Source organism: Trematomus bernacchii, unplaced genomic scaffold, assembly GCF_902827165.1.
Source record: "Trematomus bernacchii unplaced genomic scaffold, fTreBer1.1, whole genome shotgun sequence".
Classification (NCBI taxonomy): domain Eukaryota; kingdom Metazoa; phylum Chordata; class Actinopteri; order Perciformes; family Nototheniidae; genus Trematomus; species Trematomus bernacchii.
Window position 1 is genome coordinate 8,337,138 of NW_022987477.1, and position 15,535 is coordinate 8,352,672.

General features: G+C 38.7%; 2 protein-coding genes across 2 annotated transcripts; one reads left to right on the top strand and one right to left on the bottom strand.

The window, feature by feature from the left end:
* Window positions 1-10,949: 10,949 nt before the first annotated feature.
* On the bottom strand, window positions 10,950-13,348 carry rbis (ribosomal biogenesis factor). Its single transcript, XM_034149962.1, has 4 exons — window positions 13,343-13,348; window positions 11,484-11,600; window positions 11,271-11,387; window positions 10,950-11,180 (listed from the first exon to the last, which is right to left on the bottom strand). Exons 1-4 carry the CDS (start codon window positions 13,346-13,348, stop codon window positions 11,112-11,114), a joined length of 309 nt encoding a protein of 102 aa, XP_034005853.1. The 3' UTR covers window positions 10,950-11,111.
* A 305-nt stretch (window positions 13,349-13,653) lies between these two features.
* Window positions 13,654-15,375, top strand: rad51b (RAD51 paralog B). Its single transcript, XM_034150205.1, has one exon. The coding sequence runs from the start codon at window positions 13,863-13,865 to the stop codon at window positions 14,925-14,927; it is 1,065 nt and encodes a 354-aa protein (XP_034006096.1). The 5' UTR covers window positions 13,654-13,862; the 3' UTR covers window positions 14,928-15,375.
* The last annotated feature ends 160 nt before the right edge of the window (window positions 15,376-15,535 follow it).

A 15,535-nucleotide genomic window follows, 5' to 3' on the forward strand; every position in this document is an offset into this window, starting at 1 on the left:
ACTGTAGTCACTGTAAATATGCTGTATGATGTCCTTTTTTGTTTTTCTGTTATGTTTATATGTATTCATGTGGAACCTACTTGCAGCAGGTCACCCTTGAAAAAGAGATCAATGATCTCAATGGGATTCACCTGCATAAATAAAGGTTTGAAATGAAATGAAAGATTTTTTTTATCAGAACATGCATTTCTCCTCATTGTGAACATATATTGCACTCATGTTCAGAATATATGGTACGTACATGGTCTTTTATAAATCTGAATATATATAGTGCATACATGTCCCCATATAATTGTGAATATATAGCGCATACATGTCCCCATATAATTGTGAATATATATATAGTACATGTCCCCATATAATTGTGAATATATTCTACATACATGTCCCCATATAAATCTGAATATATAGCGCATACATGTCCCCATATATTTGTGAATATATATAGTACATGTCCCCATATAAATCTGAATATATAGTACATACATGTCCCCATATATTTGTGAATATATATAGTACATGTCCCCATATAATTGTGAATATATTCTACATACATGTCCCCATATAAAACTGAATATATAGTACATACATGTCCCCATATATTTGTGAATATATATAGTACATATCCCCATATAAATGTTAATATATAGTAAATGTATGTTCACATATATACACAACCAATATATTATATATATTTACATATATTACTCAATATATGGAAAGCGGCAATTACTGATGTATTATCACATATATTAAAATATATTATCACAATATATTATTCAATATATCAATATATTGACACAATATATTATTCTATATATCTTCAATATATTTTCAATATATTTTGTAGATATGAATAAATATGTTTTTCATGTTGATTATTAATCAGTATCACTTGGTGTAGCCAACAGCAAGATTTCCTTTATTAAATCTTTTCAATTAACCAGTAAATCAGAAAACAAAATAATGCAATATATTGACAGTTAATATATGGGGAAATATATTTTCTTTGCGTAAGGGAGAGTCCAGTAGAGGGCTCCGCCTGTGTTTATATAACTAGGGTTACAATACGTAACCCCCCGTTCTGTCCCAGTAGTGTTGCTGTGTCGTGGCTTGTTTTTCCAATTGTGTCATACAAGTATAGCATTAACATTTTCGTCATTGGGATGATCTTGGACCCTGAGACTCTCTTCTCCTCGGAGAGTTCCACTGTTGCCTGGAAAAAGGGGGAGAGCAATTGCAGGCATGCATCTGCCGTTTCATAGTCCTCAGAGGACAGAGGTCTCACATCTGTTTTCAGCGTCGCAAGAGCTGCCCCCACTGACTGCCTCTCTTTGAAAAGGCGTTGTAGCATTAGGTAGGTGCTGTTCCAGCGGGTGTCCACTTCCTGAATAAGCTTCAGCATAGGGCGATTCATCTGCTCCTGCACTTCTCTGACCTTCTCTTTTGCTGTTGTGCTGGTTTTAAAGAACGCGACTACTTTTCTAGCCCTTGTGCGTAGGTCTTGCAGGCCAGGAGTTGCATCCAGAGATTTCTTCACCACTAAATTTAGTGAATGAGCAAAGCAAAGTGCATGTCTTAGATTTAAACTTCTGACAGAGGCAACCATATTTGCTCCTGCATCCGTCACAATTGAGGTCACTTTGCCTTCAGTGCCCCATTCCTCCATGAGAGACCTCATTGCAGGAGTGATGTTAATAGCTGTATGAGTTTCAGGGAAAGGCAGCACTCCCAGAAGCACTGTGGCCAGCTTCGCAGAGTCATCCACATAATGGCAGGTCACTGCTAGATATGCGTCCATATTAATGGAGGTCCACATATCAGCAGTCAGGCTCACAGCCTCTACCCTCTGCATGACAGCCTTGGCCTTCGTCTTCTCCTCCTCATAGCGCTTGATCACCATCTCCTTTAAAGCCCGTCTGGATGGAAGAGTGTATTTAGGATCAAGCAAGGCCACAAGCTCCTTGAAGCCACAGTCATCCACGATGGAAAAAGGCTGCGAGTCTTTCACCACCATATTCACAAGAGCCCCATCCAGCTCTCGCTTCCGGTCCACTAAGACAAAGAAATAAAGACATAAAGAATAAAAACAAAACCAAATAAGGATTTATGTGAAATTGCACTCAAAGGAAGCAGACTTGTGAGTCATGGAATACAGTCATAGCATATTAGTGTTACTAGTTAATAATAATATAATACATACCATTTGTGTTCCCCTGGTTCACAGTAGCTCCATGTTTGGCAGTGAAGTGCCTAATCATGGAGGAAGTATTCCCATGATACTTCAGTTCAGTTGAACACACCAAGCACTGGACCTGTAGAGAAAGGCATTTGTAAATAAAAATGCAATTTCAGTCTATAAAGCTATAGCAGCCTAAAGGCTACATTGATCATATACCGTAATTTTTGGCCTATAAGCCGCGACTTTTTTCCCATTTTTCGACCCTGCGGTTTATATAACGGTGCGGCTAATCTATGGATTTTTACAGCTAACGGCCACTAGGGGACCTCCTAAATCTATGGATTTTACAGGTTACAGTCCACCACCTTTAACTCTATGGGCTCTATGGCCGGTCCGTGCCCCCCACCTTTAAGCGGCGGGCTTCAGCAGGAAAAGCTGGAGGCCGGAAAAGAGTGAGACAGGTAGCGCGCAAAAGTAAAAGTGGAACCAAGAGTGGTACGAGAGACAGAACGAGAGCAAGGCAGACAGACATTACGAGAGCGAGACAGTTTGTGCGTTGGGAGCGCACCGTTTAAGTTTGAAAGTTGAAAAGTTTGTGTGTCTGAAACGCTATGTGATACAGTACAGTTTACACAGCACAGTACATGTTCTGTAGCTAATATTGCACTAAATGGTAACACTTGAATACGTTATGCAAATATGCAACTTGTTTGTTAAAATGTTAATAAATGGGAGCTTCCTCAAACAGCCATCTCTTTCCCGACAATCCCCTCTGTGCACGAACCCTTACATATAGTAATTAAACATTAAAACACCTGCGGCTTATAGTCCAGTGCGGCTTATATATGTACACATCATTCAATTTAGCTGCTGCGGCTTATATTCAGGTGCGCCTTATAGTCCGAAAATTACGGTACATAATTTTACTTTAATGCTACTTAATATAGATTTGAGATAAACCGTAGCTATAATACTGTAGTTGACCTACCTTATCATGCGCAATCAGATTGAAGTGATCCCACATCTCAGAACGACCTCTCTTCCTGGCTGGCTCCATAATGATCCAAACGCAATACTCACAACTCTACAGCAACAAGGCAAACTACGACGACAAACCCACAGATTGCCAAATTGTGCATTTTTTTGAGCGGTTATAAAGTGTCACTTACTAAGTGACGCTCAAATTCAAACAGTTTCAACCAGTCAGAATCAAGACGAGGCAGTGCATTGAATCACCTGATTGGACGGCGAACCAGTGAGTTGATTCATTCAGGAAATGAAGCAGTTGGTGCTTCGGACGTCATATGTCACGTGATTTGAAGCAGTTGCTGGTTCGGACGTCATATGTCACGTGATTAGAAGCAAGCTTCGAATCACTGCTTCTATGGAATAGGAAGTCCAGGGTTGAAGCTCCGTTCGAAGCTTCAGTGTCAAACTGCCATCACTAGTGCACTCAATCTAGCAAAATAAAACTGTTTCAAATCAATGTGTCTGTGTATGTCTGATGTAAACAAAAGCATAACCTTTAGGATGTGTGTTCGTTTGTGAGGCTTGTAGCCCTCACAATAGATATGGCCCTATAATTTATTGTTCAAATATAGCATAATAGGTGAGCTTTAATTCACATGCAATTTCTGAGGATGAGCTGTTCTGCAATGCATCTCCCACTCTGCGAAATATTTTCTCTTTTTTTTTTCAAGCCAGAACAGAACACAGTATTTAAGGATTAATAACCTCTTGTTACACTCTTGGAAATGACGCAAGTTGCATGCTTAAACTCTTGCTCAAGGCATAGCATATTTTGTAAACACAGAAACAGCACCGTAAGGCGTTCTGAAAACTAGAATTCTATAATGAATGAAATCCAGTACCACTTTGTCTTTGTATGTACAGTATGAGTGCATTTCTTTGTGTTCATATGCCTGTGAAAAACAAAACGACAGTGACACAAAAGCATGCAGAAAGGAGTGTGCTGTGTTTTAGACGGGGACATCTGACAGAGGAGGAGGACAGGAACAGATGTACTTTGTTCATGTGTCTGACAGGTGTACCAGAGAACCCTCTCCCCTCTACCCTCCACTGACAACCAAACATGTGCTCCCCCTCAAGAGACATATCTCTCTTCCCTCTCCTGTCCCTTAGCCACAAACCGTACCCACAGTACCCGCAGGTGGGACCTCACCGGCGACTCGAGCAACGTGCCCTGGATCCCATTAAAAAAGCAGCTCTGTGTGCTGTGTTCTCTCAAGTGGAAAGCCTATTTCATTCCATACAAGCCAAACAGCTTGCAGTAGCTTGACGCACGGGTGGTTTGTTGCAGATGGAAAAGAGCAGAAGCTTCGGTTTGTTTGTTTTTTGGCATTTGGTTGGGATCCAGATACAGTTTGTAGGGTGGAATTCTTGACTCGGCTGAGAATCGTGCCTCTAAGCTCCTAGTGTACAGTCCCAAGTTTTAACCCATCCAATAAGTGGATATGACTTGAAAATACTTTTTGAAAAATAACAAACAAATACAAATCATGATAATTTGGGATTGACTTCCCTGTTATTGCTTTACTGCACTTCAAAATCCAATTTTGTATACATTTAGAATTGCATGGAAAGGCTTTTAAAATGGTTGCAACATACAGTACAGATGTGTATGCTCTACAGAAAAACAACAGTATCTGTCATTTGTAGGGAAAAAACAGGCTTTTATTTTAATTATCAACTGTGAAATTGCCTCTGTTTTTAAAAATCAATTAATTGAATCTATGAAATGTCAAATTCTCCCTCACAAAAAAAGTGACAATTACTTGTTTTGAAGAAGCAGCTACCAGAAAATATTTCATTTTTGTCTGAGAAATTACTGGTTTAAGTTGCAGATCTGCAATTTGTATATGAATGGCATTCTGAAGTTTGGATATGAGGACTTCGGATAAGGTATACTGGCAAATCACCAAGAACACACTGATTTATCTTCAAAAGGCTTCAATTAAAGTAAAGATTCAATAACTTGTGAGTTTATGGGAGATATTGAAAGTAAGCCAGGGTTTTAATGATAGGCTGGTAAGTAGGCATTTAGGTTAAGCCTAATGAAATTTGATTGAAGAGCGTGGTTCTGTTCCTAGTTTGGTGTGAAAATTGTTACCTAATTACATAGCGGATACATGTTTTAACTGTTAAAACAATGCAACTTAATATCTGAAAACGTCTACCTCTTTAACCAAGTAAAACTATTGAACACCTTGATGTATTCTAACCTGCAAAACAAAATCCAAGTTTGCATAGTTTTTAGGGTGACGTTACAACATCTGTCCTGGGAATACAGATGAGGAGGAACCAAAACTAAGAGCAGTGAGTTCTCGGCCAACCAGAGGTGAGTTGATTTATGGCTGTTGGCAGGAATGTTTTCCTGTATCTGTCCTTGTGACAGTGGAGCTGGAGCAGTCTGTTGGAGAAGGAGCTCTGCTGCAGCTGGTGGTGGAGAGGGTTGTCGTGGTTATCCATAAGTGTCCTCCTCTCCGCCACAGCATCAAAGTGTCCATTTTAACACCGATGACTGAGCCATTAATTTCAGCATTAATGTGCCCTGTCCCTTGCCCCGATACATGGGCCGTATTATGCTCAATTCCATGTTCATATTTGTATTTTGTTTCTCTTCTGTGAAATGTTTACATGCTTTAATGTTCAAAAAGGTATTTATTTTTCTTATACTGTCTGTGCTGCAGCACCTCTTTTCACCCTCTGTCTGAAACCAGAGCCCAATCTGCTCTGAGTGGTTTGCTGGCTGGCTCTAATAGTATTGGTCGGCTGTTTAGAAATGTCCCGCCCCTTAGCCTATCACATACAATCTGTTGGAGCTTTAGCCAATAAAAGCCTGAGTGTTACATCATGAGGTCATTATGTCACAGAAGTAAGCTAGGACTCCAGTTGATGAGTTTTGAGGCAGGGGGGAGTGTGATGACGGAAGGAAACTTTAGGATGATAGCTTTTCCAGACCATTTGCATGTACAACGATCTATATAACACACAGGAAAGGGAAAACCCCAATAGCATAATTGGGCCCCTTTAACACTAGAACCGCCAACAGGTCAATTTTACCCGCAGCTGTTTTTTTATTGTATGTAACTTTTTTTCAATAAAATATTAAAGTCTCCCAGTCCGTGACTTTTCCTGAAAGGGTGTTATGTAGCACCCTCTGTTGTGAAAAATGGTCAATATGAAGTCAGATTTATACCTATTTCCGCCAGCGGGTAATATTTACCTCATAGAAAATGCAGCGTAAACATGACGTGTTGCTATAGCAACGCCTTTTGTCTACTGCGGTTCCTTATAGATAGAGAGATAGATTGAGAGATAGATAGATAGATAGACAGATAGATAGTTATAGATAGATCGATAGATAGATAGAGAGATTTGTACCTAAACAAAACACAAGTCTAACACCAAGCGTTTAAATCAGCACTGGTAGCGATATTTTGTACTTCATGCTATCTGCACAAACTATATCATATGAAAAGCTGAGAGTCCATAGATTCTATTGGTATAAGTTTCATCCCTGTGCGATCAAAACTCACTGTTCTACATGATAAAGAAAATAAAATTGTACCTTGAAAATCAATAGCGGGTAAATTTGACCCGTTGGCGGTTTTAGGTATACAGCGACCTCTGGCGGTTCTAGTGTTGAATAAACTAATACAATATATAATAAAAAATAAAAAAGTATCAACAAATGAAATACAGTGATGGTTTATATCCCACTGCAAAGATCTAGCAGGCACTACAAATCTGTTTTTTTCCCCGACCTTCATGCAAAGACTATTTATTTCCGCAGCAAACTTCTTGTGTTTGTATTTTCAAGGAGAGAGCTAAATCAACTTTCCCTGCTGGCATGAAGAGAATGTTGAGTATTTTAATTTAGCTGGCACTCAAATACTATAACACAGTACAGAGCCCTCTTAATCAACACATTTCATCCTTCTCGCTTTGTTATGAACAACACATGTGGAATCTTTAATGAAATGATCACAGGCTCAATCAAAGCCATTCCACTACCAAGTCAATTTCAAATGTTAAAGGGATCAGGATAGGATCCTTGAAGCACTCCCATCCTTACTTGTTTCACAGACAAGTGAGAATCTCAGATATTTCACATATTACAATGCTAGTGCCATGATAGTGTCGTCCCATTAGTCAGCGATGTTGTTGGTGTTCCTGTGGGGGTTGTATTCTGACCTTCGAAAGGGACAGACTCTCGATCAAACATGAGATCACACTGAGGGCACAGTAGCAGCCAAAAATCCTTGCCTTCAACACAGATATTTTGAAGCAAAATATACCGATTCACATGAGGTAAGTCTGCGAGGGTGAGAGCGTGAGGAGAATTTTTGGACATTACTCAACTGGACTCTCTTCCGAGGAGCAAACTTTAATCATAATTTGAGTCTTGGCTGTCTCACTTGTTGGCAAAATGCCTTCATTTTAAAAAGGGGATCTGTTTTTTTACCAATGACAAATCAATGACAAAATGTTTCAGTGGAAATTATTTGAAATACACATTAACATAATTATTTTCAAGCTGATTTATTGCATTTTTCAGAGTGGCCTTTCAGAGTTTTTAATAGCCTTGTCATGATCACTTTTCACATTTCAACATGACAAATAATTTCATTTGAATGGTATTTTGACCTTTTGAATATCATAATTGCACAGGGCTTTAAATCAAAGTCAAGGGTTGCTTTGCTTGAATAACTCGCCGTGTTCTCTTTTGACAAGACCAAGCCTTCAGAAAAAACATTAACCCCTTGAAAGTATATGTAATTATCATATTGGAGCTGATCATGTGTTTCCTTGCCAACACTGCGTTCATGTTTATTCAAAAAAGTTCCGAGTGTAATCAGCGCTAAGGCTTCAAAAACAAAAAGATGTCAGTGACAACTGCTGTGATCTCAAATGGCTATGGAAAGCAGATCTGCACACACACGCTTTTCTATCTCCTTTTTGCACAGACAAACTCAGCTATTCTTATTTCTGTCACAGGGAGAAGTGCAGGTGCTGTAACCTTTTGCTGCTAGTCCTGTCAGTGAAAACCCCAGCTGTGCGGTGGGAATGACATACTGCAAATAGGCCTTCAGCTTCTTATTGGCATTCCGGTAGCCTAACCCTTCACTTTCACACACACACTCCCATCCACTTCCTCGCTTGTCACCATGCATATTGATAAGCCCTTCCCGAGCACCATCTTGTGGACATTTCCCACTCTGGTGGTTGTCTAAAATGTCACTTTTGATTACATCCAATTATGCAACAGTCTAATAAAGTTCAATCAAAAGTGCCTGGGATTCTTTGATTCTCTCTCAAAGTGCAATTATAATTATGAATCTATTTCATAAAATCTGTCATTAAAAAAATCTTTGTTTGTGTCTGTCTTTCCTTGGCTCAGTGAGATATCCTGAGCCAAGCCAATTCTATAAGTTTGAAGCAGTATTTTTGAATTTTTGAATGACTAAAAGCGACAAAAATGACTAACAACTCTTTGGCTGATGAACAAACAAACACACCCTCACCCTCTGCTACAGATCCAGCTACCCCCTACCGGATCTTGTAGGCTAGATTACATTCAGAATTCAATGTGTGCGTGCGCTGGCAGGATATCTGTCTCCCCAGGGTGTGGAGCTGTGCAACTCCACTGCCTGTGCTGTGGTGCAGCCATCTGGATCACAGTGGGGAGCACCTGACACCTTAACACTGCATCTGCTACACACTCCTCGCCAATCATTTCTAACTGAAACCCTTTTCATCTCTATGGGAAATAAATGGTTCTGCCCTAAAGGCGTTGATCTAATGCATTTCAGACCAAATCTCTTCGTATTTGTTGATTTTGTATGATGGGTTTTTTGGAACACTTTGAAGCTGGAAGCGGGTTGCTGCCCCTTTTTCAGCAGCATACTGTAGTTACACATTTATATAATTTTAGCTGCTCTTTTTACTAGCTTTATTGTTAAAGCGGTAAATCATAGTGGGAAAAACCCTGTGAACATCCCCTCCAGCTTCATGCAGCGTTTTAGCATCTGTCAGCTTATTGTTTTGGTTTTATGGGTTGCTTGCAGTTTAGTATTTGGTATTCACCCTTACCGCTGTCATCAGTGTTTTTAACATTAGATGGTAGCCGTACACAAGTTAGCGACTAGATTTGGTAAACATATTGGAGCTTTTACCGCGTAAAAAGATAGATATATTCCCCAATAGGCTGTAGAGACCAAAAACAGAGCAAAAATAAGTAAATATTGGACATATATTACTCAGGTGGACACAAACCCAACTCAAAATGAGATAGAGTTGCTCCCTGACTGCTTATACTGTAGGCAACTGTTTGCTAACAAGATTATCATATTGACTTTAAAACGTGACAATAATGTTACTGTTTAAAGCTTGTTTATGTTTCCCCCATGTGGTCAAAACGAAAAAATGCAAGTTTAAGCTTCTTTCAGTAAAACTACATCCACTAGAGAATATAATAGTTCCCCATTCAAGTCATTGCCACCTTGAAAATCTCCTTCTTAGCTTATTTATGTCAGTTTTTTTTTATTTAGCAGCCTCACCCCTGCTTTCACCTTGCTCCAGATTTATTGTCCAACTAACTCAGCCAGAGGTTGGTGTGGAGACAAGCAATCAGCTGGGCACTGGTACACACCCGACCTCTGATGTCAAGTTTCTACAACAAGGTGCAGCAGCAGCAGCAGCATACTGATAACGGCCCGCTGCTCCTAAGTGGAGCCAAAAAATCTATATTTCATCTTCAGGTGCAGACCTAATAGAAATGACAGTGTGAAGGCCTGGAATGGAGCTTGTAAATACCGGAGTGGACTACATTCAATATGATTTAGACCTCACAATCATCTCTGGAAATGAACATTAACCTTTTAAATGGTGCTAGATGTATGAGATGCTTGTTGAAAGTCTTTTGTGAACTTCAACATACAATTTTGTATTATTTCCATGAGGGAAGAAATCCTTGAGGCAAACATTTTCATCATTATAAGCAGGAGTCACAATGAACTCCTTTGTGAATTAATTTACACTTAATTCAAGGCATGAAAAGCATGATAATAAAGTGTGAAAACCTTCAAATGTGTTGCGAAACCAAAATGAAAAGAGGGTGTGCTATCCTATAGAAAATGTTCTGTTTTAAAAACCCTAATAAGTAGTTTTTGAAAGCAGGCAGAAACAAGATGAAGAGGAACAATGCACCCATATCAACAGTTTAGTTAAGCAAGTAGCGCTAGACAATTGGACAATTAATTTACTGTCATTCAACAGAAAAGCAATTACTTTGATTAATCCCATAATCATTTTAGCAATTGTTCAAGCAAACATTTGCTCCTAGTTATAAATTATATTTTGCAGAATACTATTTTGTTTTGGACTGTCGGTTATAATCAGAGGTGTAAAGTAACCAAGTACATTTACTCAAGTACAATTTTTAGATACTTGTACTTTACTTGAGTATTTCAATGTTTTGATACTTTGTATTCTACTCCACTACAATTCAAGAGGTAAATTGTGTACTTTTACTCCACTACATTTATGTAATACTATTAATTACTTTGCAGATTTGGATTAAATTATGTGAAATATAAACAACACTTTAATCAGACTTTAGTTACACCTGGAATAAATTCTAAATCTGCAAAATGATTACTTTTACTTTTGGTACTTTAAGTATATTTTGATGCCAATACTTTTGTACTTTTACTTGAATAACATTGAACGCAGAAGACAAGTCTTTCAGTTTCTTTGCATTTAATATAGAATGTTTAAAATACACACATGCAATAAACCGTAGCTGTTTTTAATTTGTAACACATTTACAGTCCTGATTTTGGCATTTCATACAACATGACATGTGTTTGCCTGAGGCTTATGACAGTCCATCTTTCATGTTCCATTATAGCTGAGAGAAGAGTTGAGCGGCACTATCGATGTTTACAGACTCCTTCGGTGGCTCTTTGACGACCTAAAGGACCAATAAAAAGTTGCATTATTTATATCATTAGGACTAAAATGCTGGAGGATCAAAATACATTTTTTAAATATCCACCCCTACCTGTGTTAGTTTCTTTTTTTCGGGAGCAACAGACTTTGAAATGCTCGTGACATCCCTCTGGACTTCTGTGAAGATCTTATTGAGGCTCTCTACCTTCTCCTTTTTCAATGAAGTGATCTGTGAAGCCACAAATCAAAGTATGCAGGTGACACCATGTACAAAAGAGAGTACTAAATATATGCAAGAGAGAAAAGAAAAGAAAATATATCTTACGTGTTTTAGCGTTGTGGTGACAGGCTTTGTTTTGTTCTTGTGCTTCGTGTGCTTGTTTGCCACTTGAAAGACGTTCTTCTGTTTTTTTCCCCTTTGGTTTATTCTTCCCCATGTTGCCTGAGGAGAGAACACCAGTCAGCATGGATAGGCTCTAGGCAGACATTTCATTTATAAACCAGGGCATCTGTTTTATCCTGTTTTCTTTTATTATTATTTTCTGGTCTGTGTGCTCTTAAGTGGTAGTTTCTACATTTCTAAACAAGCGATAGGCCTTTTCTGTTTTCCAGTTGGTATAACGTCAATAGGAGAGAAGGGTTGGGGCGACTGGCATTTAACCAAATTAGATAACTTTTTCAATAAAAGAGACATCCTTTGTAAGCAATGTCAATTAATATGAGGTGTGGCACAGCTTCATCATCGGTCCACAGTTTTGTTGAACTGCTGTATTTGATTAACTTTATCAAATTAGCCTAAGGACTCACAATGTTGTGTATAGTGAGAACCAGTACAAATGTTTACATGAAAAATACTATACAAAATAAAGCAGGGCATATACTGTATACACTGAAGCGTTGAATTCAACTTAATGCATTATCAACAAATTTCACATGCAACAACATAAAGTTGAACCTATTTTTTGTTGTTGCTTTTAACTAACCTAATACAGTTATGTGAAACTGTTGAAATAATACATTTAATTAAAGTCCACGTATCAGTTTTTTCAGTGTACAAGGTTGAGTGAGAGGGATACAAAAACACACTCATCATGTCTACCTAGCTTTCTACTGCAGTCTTTCTATTATACCAAAATACAACAGCACATGAGTGTTGAATGTGGTGGATGTTCTGCTTTGTATAATGAGTTGACGTAAGCAGCTGCACTTGTTAACATCTTGTCACAATTAGCTTTAGAATTAGGTGTAGCCTACATTCAACAATAAAAACAAAAGTAATATCAAGGTGAAATTACATGAAAGCAACGCGGTTAGAACAGAGCCTTGAGGCGCTAAAGGAACGGTGAGACAAGTTGGAGGATAGAGGAGCGAAGAGGCACTGAAATCAACACATTTCAAAAGACCGGTGAGTCATTACACTTGAAAAGGATCAAGAGGTTGAAGTAATGTATAATAACCCTTATTCAATTATTCTGATTAAAGCAGACTTCCTTGCAATTTCATGCACAAATCATCTACTTTCTCCAAGAGGTTGCACCATAAACAAAACAAACCCTCTTCCCAGTTGTCTGACTGGCAGTGTATTATGGCAATGCGAATAGGAGTTGTTAATTTGATAATAAACTTAATAAAGCAATTTTTACATCTAAAAATGTGCTCTTCTAAAATCTTATACTTAAGTACAATTTAGTGTTACTTGTACTTTAAATTGTACTTGTACTTTAAACATTTGATGTTACTCTATTCTTCTTAATTTTGGAAGGCTATATTGCACTTTTTACTCACATATATTTGACAACAAGAGTTAATATTATTGTGGTAACTTTAAAGATTCAGATTAGTAAAACAAATTAACTAATAAATGACGATGTGTTGTTATGGATTAAGCATCCTGCAGTATATAAACTAGTTAAAGCTCCACTAGCTGCAACAATAGTGAAGCTTACACATGAATGCATGCATCACTAAATATAATCCGGGTTACATAATTGTATTACTCTGAAAAGATCAATTCTGTACAGGAAGTTATTTACTTTTGGAACTCAGTATGCTAATACTTTTGCACCTTAAATGCAGGATGTCTCACTTCTTTAACAACTGTTCACTGGTAAATGCTACTAGACAACCCGACAGTAATTCAACAAATACTGAACTGTGTATCCCTGCCTCCTATTTATCTACTACGGTCATTTTGGTCTATAGTTGTGCACTGAAATATCACATACGTAGCATACGTGTTGGAGAAACATTTAAATCCATTTTAAACTGTATCTGTCCTTCTGTATAAACATTACGTCAACTAGAATACGGTTCCAATGGTGTTAACAATACCAGCTTGCTGTCTTGTTAAATATATCAGGAATGCTATGTCAATTGTTATCGAAGTTGAGTAATTTTACTAAACGGCATCTTTTTTAACAAAAGTATTCGAAAACTGTGCGTACACAGCTAAACGATATAACATTAACAATGAAATACTTGCAAACAGACCGTGTTTCAGTCGATGTTGGTTAATGTTGATATCCTCATGTGCCGTGCTCGCGACTAAAACAAACGTGCCTTCTCTGCTACGTCATCAGCGTGCGACGACTGTTGACAATCACTTTAGTCGAAGAAGAAGAAGATTACAGGCACTGTTTTAATGTTTTGTAATGTGTTACCGTCTTTAAAAAGTCTACAAGTGAAAATGTGAAAAGAAGACAACATGGCGACTAGAATGCTGAAGCGAACCTGCCTTTCAAACGATGTATGTGAGCAACTTAAACGGCATCACATAGAAAGTTGTAAGGACCTGTTGTCTCTGACTCCTTTAGAAGTGATGCACGTTGCATGCCTGAGCTACCAAAAAGCTATTGAGCTGCTGCAGTCAGTGAGCAAAGCTGTTGCACCGCCAGTAACCACGGCTCTGGAGCTGTGCAAAAAACAGGCCTGTTTCTCCACTTCCTTGCCTGCTTTGGATAAACTTCTGAGAGGGGGCCTTCCCTGTGGGACCATCACTGAGGTGACAGGGCCCTCAGGCTGTGGGAAAACTCAGATATGTTTAATGCTGAGTGTTCTGGCCACCATGCCAAAGAGTGAGGGTGGCCTGGACAGCGGTGTGATCTACATCGACACAGAATCCGCTTTCTCTGCTGTGAGGCTGGTGGAGATCGCACAGAGCCGGTTCCCAGACTACTTCAACTGCAGGGAGAGAATCCTAAACATGGCTGGGCGAGTGCTTCTCTGCAGGGATCTCACCTGTCAAGATGTCCTCAACAGACTAGATACGCTAGAAGAGGACATCATCTCATCAGGAGCAGGTCTCATCATCCTGGACTCTGTGGCCTCAGTGGTGAGAAAGGAGTTTGACACGACGTTGCCAGGTAACCTGATGCATCGCAGCGACCTGCTGGGTCACAAGGCCTCCACTCTGAAATACCTGGCACACCAGTTCAACTTACCGGTGGTTCTCACCAACCAGATCACAACTCATTTAGGGGGTCATGGATCTGAGGATGCTGGGTATGTGACAGCGGCTCTGGGTAACACCTGGAGCCACAGTGTCAACACACGTCTAATTCTCCAGTATGTGGACTCACACCAGAGACAGATTCTGATAGCCAAGTCACCTGTGGCTCCATTTGCGGTGCTGAACTACACCATTGAGAAGCAGGGAATCTGTTTGGATGGAGACGACAGTCAGGAGACCTTGTATGAGGGCACAGATCCTGGACTACAGCCAATCAGGGTGCAGACTGGATTCACTTATAACCTTACCCAGCCTATGTGACCAAACACTGTCATGTCATGTGTCTGTGTATGTGTCTGCAAATGGTTTGTTATTGTTTTATGGAGAGGCTAATAGAAAAACATTTTTATTTGAATAAACCCAAAACAAGATTTCACAGAGTGCAGAAAGTTATTTACATAAAACATCATTCTTTATGCAGGAAACTGCCTACTGGAAATAAATCTTCATATGATTTTCACGAACAATAGAACATGCACTATATTTGTATACCAACATAAACAATGAAAAATCACACATGTTTTTTTTTAAATATGTATTTCTTTGTATTTCTTTATGTTTCTCCCACAGCAAGTAATCACCAATGTCCAATTTCCCCGCTATAGGTTTGCAAGGCTTCCATCCTTCTCATAGAAAATAATAAATGTATTTATTTCTAAAAAAAACGACATGCATAGTTATTTTAGCCATTTACAAAATATTGGTCTGTTTTCATTTTTCCAGCTGTTTTCTATTTTATTAAAAATACAAGCTTAACATTTTATTTATTTTGTATTGATAGTTGCCAAACCTTAAATTATTACCGGAATAATTCATTGGATAAAACAGAATACGATGAACTTGATCTAACAGTTTAAAAGTCATCTCTA

Bases quoted from the DNA above. Each gene is read 5' to 3' on its own strand.
- rbis (XM_034149962.1), bottom strand. The intron at 11,388-11,483 runs GTAAGATATATT...GTGGCTTCACAG, and splicing joins TCACCACAACGCTAAAACAC to ATCACTTCATTGAAAAAGGA. The intron at 11,181-11,270 runs GTAGGGGTGGAT...TTGGTCCTTTAG, and splicing joins AAAAAAAGAAACTAACACAG to GTCGTCAAAGAGCCACCGAA.
- rad51b (XM_034150205.1), top strand. From the start codon at position 13,863: ATGGCGACTAGAATGCTGAAGCGAACCTGCCTTTCAAACGATGTATGT.